Genomic DNA, 18,099 nt, shown 5'->3' on the forward strand with positions numbered 1-18,099 from the left:
TCTTAACCTGCTCTGGCCGCCGTGGCTGGCAGCTCAGAGTGAGGCCTCCTTCAGAAGACTGGGCATGGTTTTGGAGGCTGAGGCCTCTCCCTGAGCCCCTTAGGGGCGAGCCAGGACTTGGCCTTGGGGCTTCCTCCAGGCAAATGGGCCCAGAGAGGCCAAGGCTGTTCCTCGAAGCTGTTTCCAGTGCCTGTTCAGTGTTAGGTGCTTTCCACGAGGACGCGCTTCATCCTCACGGCGGCCCCAACCACCCTGCTCCCAGGCCCTCGGGGAGAAGCCGTTATTTAGGTGAGAACGCGGAGTCTGGAGAGAAGCAGAGGTGCTTGCCAAAGGCCTAGGTGGCAGGCTGGGGCTGGACCCCCATCTGCTTGTCTCTCACAGGCCTTCCCCACTGCAACTCCCACTGACAACTGAAGGAGGATGCAGAGGCCACCTGGCCAGCACCCTCGCCCCTGCCACTGCCCGCCTTTGCCTGGCACCTCTTGGGTGACGGGGACACTCTGCTGGACGCCGTGGACTTGCAGCTGCTGAGGCACCGTGCCCGTGGGGGCCCCAGCCGTCTTGCTGGAGGAGCTATTGGCCTGCACTGGCGACCGCTGCAATGGAAGGAGACACGGTGTGTGTGTGGAGCAGCCGGGGCCTGACAAAACCCTGCTCGAAAGGGCTGTCCAGAGAGCTATTAGGGGAGGGCAGCAGCCACAGGGGACGTATCCAACCACCTAAGCTGGCAACCATCCTTTGCATCCAAATGCCTGGTCCCCACCGCAGCCCCAGTCATCCCAGATGCAAGGCTCAGAGTTCAGACCCATCTTCCCCAGCGAAGAGGGCTGGGACTCTAGCCTCAGCTCATGGGCCACCTGCTGCCTCCATCATCAGATGGGCTGCAGCCCTGACGTGAGAAAGGATAGGTGAGGGCACCCCTACTTTCCAGATGAGTTGCTGACGCACAGATGGGAAGGGACGTGTGCAGGGCCACATAGTTTTGAGTGGTGGCACCAGGTGCTGACCCCAGGTGGGCTGGCTGCAGAGCCCGATAGCTCTGGGCCGTGCTGTGTCACAGTGGGTATCATTAACTGTTTTACACATTTCTAACTCTGGGCTCAGTAGGCTCTGAGGGCCTTTCCAGAGTCCCCAGGACTGAATGGCTGAGCCAGGGATCTGACCTTGAGCTCCGACTGCTGACACCCATGCTCCCGGCCACCCACGGCTCGCCTGCCTCCACACCCTCACTGGTGTTCAGGGGCCCCTGGATTCCACCCTGTGGTCGGAGGAGGAACCTCTGCCCACCCTGTGGTCGGAGGAGGAACCTCTGCCCACCCTGTCAAGGGAAGAGGGGCCCACTTTGCCTCCTGGGATGCAGTGCCCTGCGCTGGAGCTTCAAGGCCCATCTTGACCCAGGGGAGAAGCTGCCTCCTCCTCCCGGAGCCGGGCTCAGCTCAGAGCCAGCAGGGCTAGGATCTGGCGGCCGAGCCACCCCACCCAGGGTCAACGAGGACTTGGGAGGAGTGAGTCCTGACTCCTCCGGGGAGAGGGGTGGGGAGGGTGGCCAAAGGGGCCGCCACCTACCTCAGGAGGTGAGTGCACCTGCTGCGTGCCATGCACCGTCAGGGAGACCTGGCCACTCTTGCCGCCCGGGACTGTGCTCTGCACCACCAGACGCTGTGTGGGGAGAGCCTGGAGCCAGAAGGGAGAAGGACCACAGCTCCTGACAACGGCCTGTGTGTTTTTTTTTTTTGTTTTTTTTTTTAAATAAATCTTTTATTTATTTTATTTATTTATTTTTGGCTGTGCTGGGTCTTTGTTGCTGCACACGGGCTTTCTCTAGTTGCAGTGAGCGGGGGCTACTCTTTGTTGCGGTGCGCGGGCTTCTCATTGTGGTGGCTTCTCTTGTTGCAGAGCACAGGCTCTAGGTGCGCGGGCCTCAGTAGCTGTGGCTCGCGGGCTCTAGAGCACAGGCTCAGTAGTTGTGGCGCACGGGCTTAGTTGCTCCGCGGCATGTGGGATCTTCCCGGACCAGGGCTTGAACCCGTGTCCCTTGCATTGACAGGCGGATTCTTAACCACTGCGCCACCAAGGAAGTCCGGCCTGTGTGTTTTTAAGGAGCACCTGTGCCGTGCCAGGCGCCGTTCCAGGGCTGCATGCCTGCTAGCTCACAGACTCGCCCTGACAGTCCTGATGCTGCAGTCGCTCCCCCACTTCACACAGGTTTAGGACAGTGAAAGGACTTGCCCGAGATCCTGGAGCCCACGTGCAGCAGAGCTGGAGTTTGTGTCCAGGGAGCCTGGCTCCACAGGGCACGTGAAATGTGCTCTCACCCTTGAAACCTGACAGGACTTTGTCCCGGTCCACGCTGGACGCCTGCACCCGGTGTGTAGCCTTCCAGGCGACAGACCGCCATGCATTCACGCCCCTGTGCTGGCTATGGGTTCTTGGCTCCTAACCGGCTTTGGCGTCTCTGCTTTGGGACACTGGGGCTGGACCCACCAGCCGCGTGCCTTACTGTCAATCCTCAGGTCTCTCTGTTAAGATGACTCCTGCAGCTCTTCCTTCCCCAGTGGGCCCTGACTGACACGGCCTCACCGGCTGGAGGCAGCAGGTAGGGCAGCCCCTGGATAGGCCCCACAGCCTCGATGCTGGTGAGGGTAGATAAGAGCAGGCCACAGGGGTGGGCTCTGCACCCTGGGGAGGCTCTGAGGGCGGGGGCTGGATGCAGGGCGCTTACCTGTTGGGGCACCGGGATGTTGGTGAGCTGGAGGGGTGACACGTGGCCCGGCTTGGCCTGCACGCTCGTCTGGACCAGCAGCCGCTGCGGGGGAAGGAGGAAGGACCTGAGCTGCGCTGGCTTCCCCGGGGAGGCCCGGCACGGGGCGCGGAGGCGGGGGATTTGTTGGGGCGGCAGCAGTGAACATCTTGATAAGAACAGGTGAGTAGATGGTTCGGGCAGCAGGACCAGGGGGGAAGCAAGGTACCCACAGCCACAGCCTTGCGGCCCCACTCAGGTGCCCTCTCTACACACCCCTGGGGGAGGGGTGTGCGTCCTACCTGCTGGGTGCCCTGCACCTGCTGTACCACCTGAGTGGGGACTCCGGTCTGGCTGGCCGTGGAGCCCGGGCTGGCCTCTGACACAGTCTCGCTGGCCCGCATGGCACCTTCTGTAGGGAAAGGTCACCAGGTCAGCTCTGCCTGCTGCCACTGCCCCCACCCTGAGCCTGAGCCCGCTGGGATGCGACGATGCAGCCTGAAGCCAGCTCTGGATGGGGCTAGGCTCTCCAAGAATCCTGCGTGGCCCCTGGTCAGCCCCAACACTGCCCATTGGGGTGGGCTGGGGGCCCCAAGGGCCTATAATCCTTAACACCCAGAAGCAGCCTCCCTCCTCACCCCTACCCTCACTGTCCCGAAGTCAGACCAGAAGCGGTGACTGAGAAGCCATGATGCAGCGGAGGCTCGGAGGGATGGACCCCTCTGCCCAACAGGCAGGACTGTGGACCGTGACTGACCCCGCCCCGCGCCCCCCCCAGGTCCCACAGCCTTGCAAGGCTTTGGGGCCACCTTCCTTGAAATGACCCCTGGCTTCCCAGGGATGGAAGCTGGTCAGAGAAGTCGCCCCAGAAGGTCTCACGGGCCTGCGGCCAAACACCCCCTCCCTCTCCACCGTCCCTGCTTCCCGGTCCTCACTGGGGTGGGAGGGGGGGCAGAGGGCTTGGAGCTGGGCAGGCGGGTACTCACGCTGACAGGCAGCCAAGAAGAGGCAATCATAGAACATGGTGCCCACCTGCCCCACCGCCCGGTCTGTCCCGGGGAGCCTGCCCAGCACTCCTCGCCCACCTCTTGCGGAACAGCAGGCTGTGCGGGCGGCTTTATACCTGCAACCTTGGGGAGCTAATCCCCCCAGTGGATGCAGAGTTCCTGGCTGTCCTCTTGGGATAAACACACTTCCCTCCCAGTGGGCAGAGCCTTCGTGGGGCCTTCGTGGGGCTGCGGCCACTCTGTGGGGTCAGGAGGGAGGCTGGTACCCAGAGATGCTATCAGGAAGGGACGGGTCGAGTTTCATGCACATCTCGCTAAGTGATTAACAGGGGAGCTGGGGGGGGAGGGAGGGGCATGGAGCACGAGTGTCCCTGAGAGGCACTGGTTGGGAGACCCTCAACCCAGCTGGGACACAATCCACCCCACCCTCTCTGTGTCGCCTGGTTGCTCCCAGCAGTTTCAGTTGTGGGGTAGGGCTGGGGGCACACATGCGCCTGCCCTTCCTCCAATGTGCTGCCAGAAGGAGCCAAGGTCCCAGTCCCATCCCCTGGGAGCCCTCTGGTGGGATTGGAGAGCAGTGGGCAAGGAATAATGAAAGTAACTATAGCACTTCCGGTGCCCCAGGCACTGCAGTAGGGTCTTACTGGGCAGCTGGAAATGGAAAGAACGTTTATTACCTCTGTTTTTAGAGAGGGCAACAGAGACCGGAAGAGAGGAAGTAAGTTGTCCGAGGTCGCCCAGCCGGGAACTGGCAGACCAGAACACAGGCTCGTGTCTGTGCCCACATGAATGTCACACCATGTGTGGATCCCAGAGTCAAGGGTCAGGCCCAGGCTGAGGGCCCAAAGGCAGTGGTGTGCAGACTCAGGCATGCGGGTACCGGAGGACAGTGAGCCGGGGGCCTATGGGGACACCACAAGGTCCAGAGCATCCCTTTGGGGCTCAGCTTCCAAAGCGGGGAGCTGGGCCTCAGCTGCTGTGGGGAGACATGGAGAAGGGCCTGGCCGGGACAGAAAGGTCACCCCAGGTAGAAGCAAGGACCTCAGGGGCCAAGTCTGGGGCAGAGCACATGAATGTATATATATTGGGTGTGGGGGAGTGGTAGCCAGATGTGGGGCAGACAGTGGAACCGCAGGCCTGCTTGGCCAGCTGCCTCTGCAACCAATTCCAGGGGGCACCGATTCCTATGTTTTGCTGGAATTGTCCCTTGCATCTATTATACTTAGGCTTCCCTGAATGGTAAAAGAGGAGGCCCTCACTGAGCGGGCCCGCTGGGAGGAACCTGAGAAAGCCCCAAGTCACGTAAGGGGCCCGGCACACCTGGGTGTCCATGAGGCACAGGAAGCCAGGCACAGCCCAAGGGATAGTGCCTGACAGAGGAGGCCCGTGGCAGGTTTAGCCTGGCTCAGGGTGGGCAGCGAATGGGGGGCTGGCCCCAGCCACCTCCTAGGCCCCGGTGCTTTGATGAAAATGCCAAGGCTGATCCTTAAGCGGGACCCCGAGCAGTTGGAGGCCTGGGGACTTGCTGAGATCAAGATTCTGCCTGGGACAGGGAAGCCCTGGGAACCAGTGTTGCCCATCTCCTGCCTCTGGGGTAGCCCTCAAGGCCGGGATCCCCATCTTTGCCAGGCCAGGAGGGCATGCCGGGCAGGTGAGGTTCCAGAGTCTCCTCTTTGGACAAGGGGCTTCCTGTGTGTGAGCCCCTGTCTGCCTGTAGCCAGGGCAGGCTCCCTACCATTGTGTCTAGCCCTGGCTCTGTGTGTGTGTGTGTGTGTGTGTGTGTGTGTGTGTGTGTTTATGTGTGCGTAGGGGGTCACTGAGTCTGCGAGCATCTGCATCTGTCTGCAAACTCCATTCTGGGCACGTGCACCAGACCAGAGAGGGCCCCGCTGTCTCAAGTCTCCAGTCAGGAAGCGGCAGCTGATTTCCTGTCCCTCAATCTGATGAGTGTCTCTTCCTCCCTGGGCCTTGCACTTCCTCACTGAGACCTACTCATGCCTCAAATGTCACGAGCTACGTGGGGGAAGACGGAGGGAAACCTGGGAGGGAAACCTGAGAGGCTCGACTCCAAGCTGGGTCCCAGTTCACCACGGACAACAGATGGGGCAGTCATGGCCCTCTCCCTCCTGATCCTTTGCTCCCATCCTGCCGATGATTTCAGTCAAAGGTTCTTTGGGGGGGCCTGTGGACTCCTGCTGCCCCCAGTGTCCTGAGTCCCTTGTCTGCCCTGACCTCGGTTTCCCCATCTGTGCTTGGGGACACTGACAAACACCCTCCATGTCCCTCTCCTGGACACAAGTCTTGCTGGACTCCCAAGGACTCCAAGTCAGAAGCAGGGAAGAGAGGCTGGACATGGTCCCTCCTTCAGCCCAGCCCTATCCCCTTCCACAGGCTCACTTTCACTTTCCTAGGGACAGCTGGCGGGACCCACAATGCCCTCCTTCCACCTGGGTTTTGGGTGAGAGTCCGGTTGCCTCTGAGGCCAGGGATTGATGGATCTAGAGGATTGTTTCTAAGCCGGGAAATTGGAGCTTCCTTCCCATCACCTCCAAAGTCACCTTAGGGCAGAGCTTGCAAGGATCGGGTTAGTTGTGCCGCTCCTGGCTGGCTTCCAGCCTAGGCTCTGGGTCTGGGTCCAGGGCCCCTCCCTGCCTCCTCCCTGCCACTCCCTGGGTCCCTGCTCAGCTCAGATTGCTTCTGGCTCTGGAGGAACCCCAGGCACCTGGCTGCAGCCTTTGCTGGTGTCAGTTACACCCCCACCTCCACCCCTAGGACTGGCTCACGTGGCCCAAAGGCCACCCTTAGATAAAAGGGACACTAAAACTGGGAGAGGGTTATGGAGGAACCCTAGGAAATCACGGCAAGGGGATGGGGGCGGGGTGAACGGAGCAGCACAAGTTCAGTGACAGGGCGCAACCCAACCTCCTCTTAGAACAAATCAAGGAAGCGTCGCCCAGTAAGCCTTCCGGGGACAGGCTTGCTCCTGGCAGAACTGGGAGCAGAAGGGAAATGAAATTCCCCAGGACCACTGTAAAAGACAATTAAGCCACTGCCTGACCAAAGAAGGCAGGCTAAGATTCACGCCAACAGCCATTCACACCAACACTGCAACCCGTCCACACTGAGTGCCTCACAGCAAGATGGGGGGACCAGGGGAGGAGGGAAACAAAGGCTTTGACCTGTAAGCACCAGGGACTCCCTGGGGGAGCGCTGGGAGGAGCTGGAGAAGACAAGGGGAAGAGAGGAGGTAGGCTGGGACTTGGGGTGTTCTGGGGTCTGGAGATGTGCATCCATTCCAGACCCTTGTTCTGGGGACCCTGGACACCTGAAGCAGCAAAAGGCAGCACTCAGGAGGTTCAGGGCCAATAAGATGCCCTGTAGGCTACGAAAAGTCCTCCAGCAGTGACAGACAAGCCCTCCTACCTGGTCTTGGCTGCCCAGGGGCTCATGGGGTATGAGGGCTGAGCTGGGTCAGGCCAGCATTCACGAGGGATGGACCACCAGAAGGTCTGGGATGGGAGTGCTCCCGGCAGAGGGCAACGTGAGTGCAAAGGCCCAGAGACGAACTAAGCCTGGAAGGTTTGAGGAGCCACAGGAAGACCAGTGGGGCTGAAGCAGGTATGCTAGGGGGCAGGTTAGTACCAGGTAGGGCTGGGTGGCCAGCAGGCCTTGAAGGCCAGAGTCAGGAGGTTGGACACTTGTCAGCAGGGGCACAGGGAGTGTGGGGCTTTGTAAGCCCCTTCCTGTGAGCCACAGGGGGCCAGGTCTCCTAGGGCCAAGAAAGGCCAGGCCAAGGTTTCTCAGAGAGTGCCCACAGGGCCACCTGCCTTGGAATAATCTGGGTTGAGCTGGGACATGATGGAACCTAATCAACAGCTGGCAAGAGGCTCCCTCTGGTTGCTGTGGGGGGAGGACTGCAAAGGGTATGAGCAGAGGCTGGACCAGGGTAGGGGGCCGTGGAGGTGGGAGAGGGGTGGGTTCTGGCTGCATTGAGGAGGTGGAGCCAAGAGATCTTGCTTGCTCAAGGGTGGGTAACACAGGGGACTTCCTTGGCGGTCCAGTGGTTAAGACCCTGCGCTCCCACTGCAGGGGCAAGGGTTCGATCCCCGGTCAGGGAACTAAGATCCCACATGCCGCACAGTGCGGCCAGAAAAAAAAAAAAAAAAAAAGGATGGGTAAGACAGGAATCAAGGCTGACCCAGACCTGGGGGTGATATTTACTAGGACAAGGAAGTCTCAGTGGAGGCCAGATTTGAAGAAGGAAAAAAATCCAGACTTCTATTTGGCCATGCTGGTTTGAGAGGTCCCTTTGCTGGCTCACAGGCAGCTAGGGCTCAGGGCTGAGGCCCAGGATGCAGACCTCAATGTGGCACTGCCAGCATAAGAGGTGGCATCGGAAGCTGAGACGCTGGACGAGGCCACCATGAAGGGAGAATCACTGGAGCAGAGAGGAGGCCTCAGGCCTGATGAGGTCATTGCTGACAAAGTCAGGGAGATGAGGAGGGAGGAGGGAGGTGGGCAGAGACCAGGGCAGGAGGGCATCTCTGGGAGGAGGGGGACCAGTGTGTCAGGCGCTGCCCAGAGGCCAAGGAAGAGAAGAACAGAGAGTGACCAGTGGATCGACCAGATAGGGGCCATGGGTGACCCTGCCTAGGACTATGGGCAGGGAAGGTGCAGGTGGCTGAGGTGAGGGAGAAGAGACTAAGGAAGGGAGGATGAATCCTTTGAGGAATTCTAACTTAAAGGGAAGAGAATCGGGCAGCAGCTGAAGGGGGTGCAGGGCCTGGGGGGCCCGGTTAAAATGGGAGCTGTTGCATCTTTTCAAGCAGGTGGAAAAGACCAGCAAGAGAGGGACCAAGTGAAGAGGCCGGGATGGCAGAAGCAAGTCTTGGAGGCGGCAGCCTGGAACAGGCAGGGGGCCGATTCACCCTTCCAGAAGCCAGAAGGCAGAGCTGGTGGGTGCAGATGGAGCCCGGGTGCTGGGAGGCTGGCTGGGTGGGAGAAGGGGTCCTTCTTGTCACGTGATGATGCCTTGTCCCCAGTGAGGTCAGTAGCAGGGTCAGGGGTCAAGAGCACAGAGTGAGAGGGAGGTGACAGAGGTGAGAGATGGGGGAGTGGGTTTCTCGGACAGTGAGGCGTATGCTGGCTAGGAAATGTATCAGGATCCCTGTGCAGCGCCGAGAACCCCCTGGAGATCTGTGGCCCGGTGACCCTGGCCACGTCCTCGGCCTGGCTTCGCTCTGCACTCAGCTGGCTCTCGCGTGCCATCCCTCCACACCGGTCTGTGTGTTAAAGAGTCACTGTCCTGAGCCCCTGCGTGCCCCACCCCCTGGCCCTCCCTGGGGACCCCGACACAGCCAGGAGCCTCCAGGATGCTGTCGGGGCCCAGCTGCTTCTGTCCTGGTCCTGTGGGGCCATGTCAACTGCCACAAATTTTGACTCTTTATTGTCCTATGGTCCTAAACGCAGTCTTGACCTGGCTCCTTCCGCAGCCTGCCAGGATGCCCTTAGGATCCCCACCACTTCCTTTTCCACTCTGGGAGGACCAGGGCCAGCCTCAACATGAGGCTTCGCTGCATCCTCCCCTCTACACAGAGCACATCAGAAACCACTAATGACGCCGAGCCCTGTTCGGAGCTCCACACTCTCCCTTAGGGGAGAGACTGCCTGTCGTGACCCGGTGCTCCCACTTCCCTCTGCTCAGCCCATCCCCATTCTAGAATAAGCGGGCATGGGGAAGATGCTCCAGGCAGGAACCATGGGTGCCATGACCCAAGCGTCCTGGTCATTTGCTCCACAGCCTCAAGGGGCGGCCACAGTGACAAACAGGAGCCCTTGGCCACATCACATGCTCACGAACTCGCCCAGCCAAGAGCCCCGCTTGGCCTGAGTCTTGCCAAAAATGAAATGGGAGGGGAGGGGAAGTGGTCCCTCCAGGCCTCCCAGCGGACCTCCCTGAACTGCCACAGGGAGCACCTCACACGCAGCCCCTGAGCGCTCGAAGCTGCTACGATCCCTTTACGGATGATGGCTGTGCGCTCACCCTCCATCTCCAGCAGGCGTTTGCAAATTAACTCCACTGCCCAATCCTTTCTTCAAGTGACACCTTACTTGAGGATAGAGACAGAAACAGTTCTAAGAGCTGCCCCGGTGGGGAGGAGTTTGGGGGCACAGAGGCCTCCCTGCTTGGTCTGACTACTCCTTCCCCAGAGGCGCCCCCCCAGATCCCACCTGGGAACCCCAGAGAGTTTAAAAGCTGCCCTCCTGGTAACAGGCATGATAAGTGACAATGGGAGGGCGCCAGGGTGCCCCCACATCCAGGATGCTAGGCTCCCCAAAACTCCCTTTGGGGTTGTTCACTGAGTGCCCTGGCTCTGAGCATGTGTCCACTTACCGGAGACGGTGACCACGATGTACTGCTGGGACGCCGGGGATGGGGCGGGTGTGCCGGCCGGCTGCGAGGGCGTGGGGGTAGCCGGGAGCTCTGTCACGTACTGCTTCTGGCCGCCCGGTGGCTGTGCCTGAGGCTGCGGACTCTGCAGCTCGGTGACATACTGGGGCTGGGGGGTGGCGGTGGTGGCGGGGGGCTGGGGGGGCTGGGGTGCTGCTGAGGGTGGTGGTGGCGGTGGCTGGGGCTGGGCCTGTGGAGGGGCCTGTGGCGGCTGGGATGGTTGCGGGGCTGCCTGTAGCTCAGTAACGTACGCCTGTGTTGCCATGCCAACAGTGGGGAAAATGATAATAAATAAGGCTTTTTTTTTTTTTTTTTTTTACTTGCTTGGGAAGAAAGGTGGGGTGGGGGAGAAGAGGAGGAAAAAAAAAGAAGGAAAAACAAGAATTAATCTACAGGCAGAGGAAACCAGGGACAGCTCCTGGCTCCCTAGAGACACATTTGGGTTCATCAGTAACTTAATTAAATCCTGAGGCTGGTGGCAAGATATAACGAATCCATCACTGCAGGGCAACTGAGTATGGACCGGAGCTGGTCTACCCCTCTTCCACTCATCCCTGCCCAGGATTCCTGCCTTCTTCCTTCCTAGGCCCCAGCACCCGGGGGACCCCTGTGCTGGGAGAGCTCCGGCTCTCACCCAAAAACAAATAGTACAGTTCTCCTGAGGGCTCCTGCAGGCTGGGCACTGTGCTGAGTGCTTTCTTTACATTACTTAATTTTAATTTTTTTTTTTTTGGCTGCGCCACGTGGCACATGGGATCTTAGTACCCTGACCAGGGGTTGAACCCGTGCCCCCTGTAGTGGAAGCGTGGAGTCTTAACCACTGGACCACCACGCCAGGGAAGTCCTACGTGACTTTTTTTTTTTTAAGCTTGTGGTTTTCTTTTTTTTTAAATTAATTAATTAATTTACTTTTGGCTGCATTGGGTCTTCGTTGCTGCACACGGGCTTTCTCTAGTTGCGGCGAGCGGTGCCCGGGCTTCTCATTGCGGTGGAGCATGGGCTGTAGGCGCGCTGGCTTCAGTAGGTGCGGCACGTGGGCTCAGTAGCTGTGGCTCGCGGGCTCTAGAGCGCAGGCTCAGTACTTGTGGCGCACGGGCTTAGTTGCTCCGCGGCATGTGGGATCTTCCCGGACCAGGGCTTGAACCTGTGTCCCCTGCACTGGCAGGCAGATTCTTAACCACTGCACCACCAGGGAAGTCCCCCTACATTACTTAATTTAAAACTTTGCAACAATCACATCTGAATTTGGGTTCCTTCTGCCAGAGGAGGAGCTGAGGCTCAGAGAGGCTGAGATTGCCCCAGGCCACACAGCAGGGAAGTGGCAGGACTGAATCTGAACCCTGGGCATTCTAAGCACTTGACTAGTTGGCTAATTGCCAGAAAGGAAAGTCATGGGAAAAGCTATCTCCCAGCCAACCTGTGCCAGTTCCCTACTTGCCTGCCATCTGGGCTTGGATTCTTGGCTGAGTATCATTCCCAGTGGGGTGCCAGACACAGGGAAGCTGTTTGAGTCCAAAAAGCCTCCTGAGCTGCTTGCTGCCACAGAAGTGAGGGCAGTTATGGGTGGTGACACCAGATGTGAGCTCCTCAAGGAAAGTGGCCTTCTAGGGCCAGGGGCAGCTGGGCTGGGAACAGGTCCTGGCCACAGGGCAGGCCCAGCAGCCGCCGCTGACCTCAGAATGGGGCCCACCTGACCAGGCAGAGGCAGCTTTTGTGGCTGCTAAAAGGTTGTGGTCCCTCTCCCAGGAGCTGGGTGAGGCACATGGTCTCTCTTGCCAAGGGGGAACGGGCCCTGGTTCAGGTCCAGGGGAGTTGTTCTGGGCTTTCCCACTGGGCAGGACGGAAGGGTGGCCTGCCAGGGACTCAGGCAGCAGGGGGAGCTTGCCCACCGGGAGAGGGAAGAGGCTACTGCCTGCCATTCACACAGAGAAGACATCTTCCCCCAGCCCCTGCCCTTCCCAAACTCTTTTCTGCCAGCATTAGAGAGGCCCACCTCCTCAGGTCTCCTCATACTACTGGGTCCAAACTCTGGCCCAGATCAGGTGCTCAAGTCACTGCAGCTGATCAGCACCTGTCTGCCCAGTGTCAGACCCACCTCCACATGAACCCTGGCCTGTCTCTTCATTCATAAACATGTAACTGACTTTCCTCTGGGCCTCAGTTTTCCCATCTGTCACCTGGGGATGATGAGAACACCTGATTCATAAGGCTGTTGTAAAGATCCAATGTGATCAGCTCAGCACCCAATAAGCACTGAGAAGTGGAAGTTGCTATTATTATTATTTATTCAACAAACATCCATGCCAGTTGGGGCTGGAAGGGGGAGAGAGACACAATCCTCAAGCTCTTGGAAAGAGGTGCCAAGGGGGACTCTGACTCTGGTGTTCATCAGCCTCACCTGGGGAGTTAGTTAAAGGCAGGTTCCTAGGCCCCACTGCCAGAGTCTGGGATGACCCTGGAGTCTACTGTTTGAGCTAGTCCCCTGGATGATTCAGAGGCAGGTGGTACTGGGGGCACTGAGAAACCCTGGCCTGGACTTTCCCAGCCCTAGGAGAGCTGGCCCCTAGGGGCCCCTCCCACCACAAAAGGGCTTTAAAAGCTCCACACTTGGGCTTCCCTGGTGGCGCAGTGGTTGAGAATCTGCCTGCCAATGCAGGGGACACGGGTTCGAGCCCTGGTCTGGGAAGATCCCACATGCCGCGGAGCAACTAGGCCCGTGAGCCACAACTACTGAGCCTGCGCGTCTGGAGCCTGTGCTCCGCAACAAGAGAGGCCGCGATAGTGAGAGGCCCGCGCACCACGATGAAGAGTGGCCCCCGCTCGCCGCAACTAGAGAAAGCCCTTGCACAGAAATGAAGACCCAACACAGCCAAAAATAAATAAATAAATAAATAAATTAAAAAAAAAAAAAAAGCTCCACACTTGCTGGTGCTTTCTCCTCCTCGAGGTGCCAACCCTGCAGGCCTCTTCCCTTCCCCTCAGGGGCAGGGGGAGGTGGCGATGAGACAACTGAAAGGCTGAGCTCAAAAAGGGGAAGGGGAGATGGATACAACAGTTAAACCAACTTCTCTATTGGAGACCTTCTCAGCACTGTCATTGTTAGTCTCCAGGAAGAATGATACAGAATGACATATTTCCCATAATTATTTCACCAGGGAACCCCCTTTTTTTTGCCATTTGTGGAAGACTAGGTTAAGCAGAGTTCTGTAGGGTGTTGCCTAGAGAGGAATAAGTCATAAATATTTATACAGGATGAGGCATTCCCCGGCTATCTGAGCATGACTCAGCAAATCTGTTCCTTAGCAATGAAACTGCCAAAAAAAAGCACCAATGGCTGCACCTATCTTCAAAGCCAACACCTGTTTTTGGAGAATGTTTGAATCAATTCTTTAGGTCAGGGGCTGGCAAATTTCTGTGAAGTCAACATTTTTGGCTTTGAAGGCAGACAGCCTATTGCAATGACTCAACTTTGCCACTGGAGTATTAAAGTAGCCATGGACAATATGTAAACAAGCAAGTGTGGCTGTGTGCCAATAAAAGTTTATTTCTAGACACTTAGATTTGCATTTTCATGATTTTCACATATCATGATATATTAATCATGTCACAAAATATCATTCTTTAAAATGTAAAAATCAATCTTAGCTCACAGGCCATATAAAACAGGTGAAGGCTGTAGTTTGCCAACTGTTCTAGATGCCAGATACTTAACTGAATGGTTTACATCTTGGACAAGGCCCTCCCAAGGAAATGGAAAGAAAACCTCACTTCCCTCACTTTGGGGAAATGGGGAAATTAAATATAATAATGTGTGTTTCCTTCATCCTCTATATCCAGTTTTTTTGGGTTTTTTGGTTTTTTTTTGGCTGCACCACGTAGCTTGTAGGATCTTAGTTCCTCAATCAGGGGTTAAACCCGGGCCCCGCAGTGAAAGCACGGAGTCCTCACCACTAGACTGCCAGGGAATTCCCTAGCCAGTTAGTTTTTAAGACTTGTCAATAATTCCTCCAAAATAGATCCTAAGGCTGGGCATTTCCCTCCATCTTTATCAATACCATGCTAGTCTGGGCTACCATCATCTCTTGCCTGGACCCTCTCATCACTGGCTCCTGGCTTTACTCTTGCCTGTACAGTCTATAAGATCCTTTGAAAACACAAACCCTATCGTGTCACTTCTCTATTGAGAAGGCTCCAAGGCTCCCCATCACAGAGAATAAAATCCAGAGCCCTCCCCATGACCCATAGGGCCCTGTGGGATCTGGCCCTTTCCAGTCCCCTTTCTCACTCTGAATGTTCTAGCCACAATGTGGCTTCCCAAATGCTCCAGGCCTCCTCCTGCCTCAGGACCTTTGCACCAGCTCTTCCAGCTACTGGCATGCTCTCCTCGCCTCCACCTGCTGGCTCCTTATCACTCATGTCCTAGTTCATATGCCACCTTCTCAGGTCTCAAGTAACCCCCTTCCAAGCCCTCTGGAGTACATACTCCTGTTTTATTTTTTTCCTGGCCCTGTATCCTGTTTATTTTCCTCTTCCCTCCACGACCAGAAAGGTAAGCTTTCCCCAGGGGTGGAGATGTGACCTGCCTTGCCCATGACTCTATCCCCAGCTACTAAAACACTGACAAGCACACAGCTGGGGCTCCACTTTTACTGTCAAATGAGTGTCCACAATGCTGGGAACACACTGCTAGTGACTGTCAAAAGCCGGTTCAAATCTAGCGACTGGTAAGACCTTGTGAAAAAGTTACTGCCTCCTGCCAGCAGCAAGCTTGTGCTACAGGGGCAGGTGATGCCTCCTGGTCCAGAACAGGCCCCTTAGGCCAGGAAGACTATGCGCTGTGTGGGTGCTATCTGGAAGCCGTGTCCCTAGTAAGTGGTGATGGGGAGGGGGTGGATCCTGCCTAGCCTATCCCCTGTCTTCAGCCCCAAAATGCTGGGGCGTGTGGCAGGGAGGAGAGGGAGAGACCCTTAGCTCCAGAGACACCCTTCCCAGGTCCCCACCTTTCCCATGACACCCACAGCTCCAGCTCATCCAGCTGCCTCCCGGAAGGTTGAGTCTGAGCCTGGGCCCAGGGAAAAATTTTCTTTCTGGCTACCCTCCTAAAGCTGGAGAAGGGCCTTAGGAGAGTGAGACTTTCCCACTAGAAACTAGAGTCCTAGCACTCAGCTTCCCGGGATCCCAGTCATCGGCCCACACAGCAAGTGAGTCAAGCTTTAAAGCCACTAGGCTGTCACCCGATTCAAAATGATAAAAATAAATGCGAATGGTATAATTCCAAAGGCTGAGCAGGAAGCAACAACCATCATAACAACAGTAGCAGCCAACACAGTTTGAGCAATTACTATGTATCTGATGCTCAACATGTATTCTTTTATGGGATCCACAGCATAGTAATATGAGATTAAAATCATTACCAATGATCACTGTCCCTAGTTTAGATGGGAGGAAACTAAGGTCCAGAGAAGTTAAGTTAGTTGCCAAGGAGCATACAGCTAGAAAGCAGTTGATTGTTTCAAGGACAAGTGACCAAAGCCAGTGTTCCCTTCAGGAGTCTAATAACCCCTCTGGGCTTGGGCCTTTCAAATGCGTAAGATATAAGAAGGGGGAGGGGCAGTTAACAAGACTAGATCACTTTCTGCTCAGAGCTCGCCTTTCTAATAGGTGCCGATGACCTGGCAACTTGGTTATTTCTAGATTTTAGAAATATTTCCCAGATCAGGTTATTTCCTGACCTGGGAAAAGTTCCTGGAGAAGTGACACCCCCAAGCCTTATCTCAAATTCTTGAGGGAAGGCTTTGGGAGAACCTGAAACGTTCCTTCTCCCTGAAGTTTACTAATTGATTTTAAAAGAAAACGGCTGCAGCATGCACTCGGCTCTGCTGATGCCAAGCTCCAAAGCAAGACGGAGAATAAGCACAGTGGACTTGGCCCAGCTGCTATTTAAAAAAAAAAAAAAAAAAAAATTCTTCCCCAAGCTGGCAGATCTTGTCTCCCGGCAAAGCAGTCACTCAGATTCTCCTCTAACAAACGTGGAACACTTCCCCTTCCCTCTGACCTCGGTGTCCCGGCTCCCTGCCCACGTGGCTCTGGAAGCTGGTACCTCCTCAGTGACATGTGACCCAGTTGACACCAACTTGACTGACACAAAAACATGTGTCTAGCCAAGAGAAGCAGCGTCATAAACTTCCTCAGGCGCCCTTTACTCCATCATTTACTTCCTTCCCCAAAGGAAGACCAGAATGGGCAGAACAGCTAGGAATGGTCCCATCTCCAGGAACAAGCCCCCTGCCCAGGGACAAGATGAGATCTTAGATCTTAGAGCTGCCCACATAGAAGCAATCAAGTTTCTGTTCTTCTAACTCAGTCACCCAAGATCACTCCTCTCTGCCATGGGCTTCGCTTTCTGCGAACCAAATCGTCCAGACTAAAGCCATACCCCTACCCACAGCTTCATGAAATTGTCTACCTTCACCTCTTCTCAGAGAGAAGGCAGATGTAGGAGCGAACAGCAATGTTGAAATCAAGACTAACAGTTAATCTATAAAAAAATTCAGAAAAAGTAGATAGGAGTAAAAAGTTCAAGAATGAGCCCTGGAGAAATTCCTGAAAGGAATTAGGAGTCCCTGAAATGCAAAAAAGAGGCGATGGCAGTGATTCTCCCCACTTTACAGGATAGAAAACTGAGGCCACACATGTGGTAGACAGAGTCCTGGCAGGTTCTAAAGTGACAAGGCACAGGTGGCCTCCATCGCTTAGGGGAGCAGGAATGCCTAGGCGGGCAGCTGCCCCACCCGGTTCCCGGGACACCGGCCGGTCCCGCCCACACCTTATGATCTGGCCCCGCCCACCCACTTCGGTCCCGCCTCGCCCCTCCCTCGTTCCCATTGGCCCAGCCCTCCCAGTCCCGCCCCCTTGCGCCTCCCGACATATAAAAGCCCCCCGCCCCGGCTGGCCGGCCTACCTCCACTCGCCGTCTGCCTGCGAGCGCCCGCCCCTCGCGGGGGCCGGGCTGCGGGGCCCGGGGGCGGGTGGTGTAGCCCCAGCCGGGCCCCAGCCCCCTCCCCCACGGCCCCGACAGTCGCCGCCGCCATTTTGACCGCTCGCCCCTTCCCCCAAGATTATGATTACAGCGACACCCGCCGCCCGGGCCTCGCTGTCCTCCCCGGCCCGGACCGCCACCCTAGGGCCGCACGGGTTACCTCGGCTTCTCCCTACTTCTGTCCGCGGAAGGGCTTTCCACAGGTCTCGGAGGCGATGTTGGGAGGCGGACAGAACGTGCCGGGGTCCCCGGGCCGGGCCGGGGGGGTGGGGGTGGGGGTCGGCCGGTCGGTTGTTGTTGTTGACTCGCGTTGCCGGGTTGCTTGGTCGCCACGACTACCGTGGCTATGGCGCCTCCGTTTCCCTCACCGGGGCAACTGTTGCTACCCACCCTACTTACGTCACGCGCTGGGGGCGGGGTCCAGGGTGATTGGCGGCACTGGGAAAAGTGATTGGACGGCGCCAGGCCCTGCCGCTAAGCTATTGGCTCCAAGGCACGTCTTTCAACATCCTCTCGACTTCCCGGCGCTCTGATTCATCGGTGTGGATGTCCATCAAAGGAAACTAAGCCCTTAAAGGCAGAGGAGCCCGTCACTCCCTCAAGGAAGCTGCGGGCTAAGAATAAAGGGGTGGGGCCTGTGAGGTCGGACTGGTTTGCGGCCGTAAAACTTGCCTTTTGGTTCGACTAAAGGGACGTCAATCTAGCCCAAAGGTTTGCCGCGCTCTCTCGCTGGAAGCTGTGCACATGCGCAGCATGCAAGGCCAGATGGGAGTGGTAGTCCGTTTCTGCGTACTTTAAACGCCTTACCAAATATAAAGTGCGAGAAAGGAAAGATCTCTTCCTTCAGACTTCTCCCTTCCCC

At 57.0% G+C, this 18,099-nt stretch overlaps 1 protein-coding gene across 2 annotated transcripts in view; it reads right to left on the bottom strand.

The window, feature by feature from the left end:
- The window catches only part of RFX1 (regulatory factor X1), a 31,939-nt gene extending 14,342 nt beyond the window's left edge, over positions 1 to 17,597 (bottom strand). The window contains exons 1-6 of one of the 2 annotated variants that reach the window (XM_061190380.1): positions 17,398 to 17,597; positions 10,142 to 10,521; positions 3,043 to 3,152; positions 2,723 to 2,806; positions 1,567 to 1,674; positions 480 to 596 (exon numbers count right to left, since the gene is read on the bottom strand). In XM_061190380.1, coding sequence (XP_061046363.1) covers positions 480 to 596; positions 1,567 to 1,674; positions 2,723 to 2,806; positions 3,043 to 3,152; positions 10,142 to 10,463 — 741 coding nt within the window. In that variant the 5' untranslated portion in view covers positions 10,464 to 10,521; positions 17,398 to 17,597. The remainder of the gene's footprint in view (positions 1 to 479; positions 597 to 1,566; positions 1,675 to 2,722; positions 2,807 to 3,042; positions 3,153 to 10,141; positions 10,522 to 17,397) is intronic. The other variant, XM_061190381.1, reaches the window with a different exon arrangement.
- Positions 17,598 to 18,099: the final 502 nt, after the last annotated feature.

The sequence above is a fragment of the Eubalaena glacialis genome, chromosome 4 (genome assembly GCF_028564815.1).
Source record: "Eubalaena glacialis isolate mEubGla1 chromosome 4, mEubGla1.1.hap2.+ XY, whole genome shotgun sequence".
Taxonomy (NCBI): Eukaryota; Metazoa; Chordata; class Mammalia; order Artiodactyla; family Balaenidae; genus Eubalaena; species Eubalaena glacialis.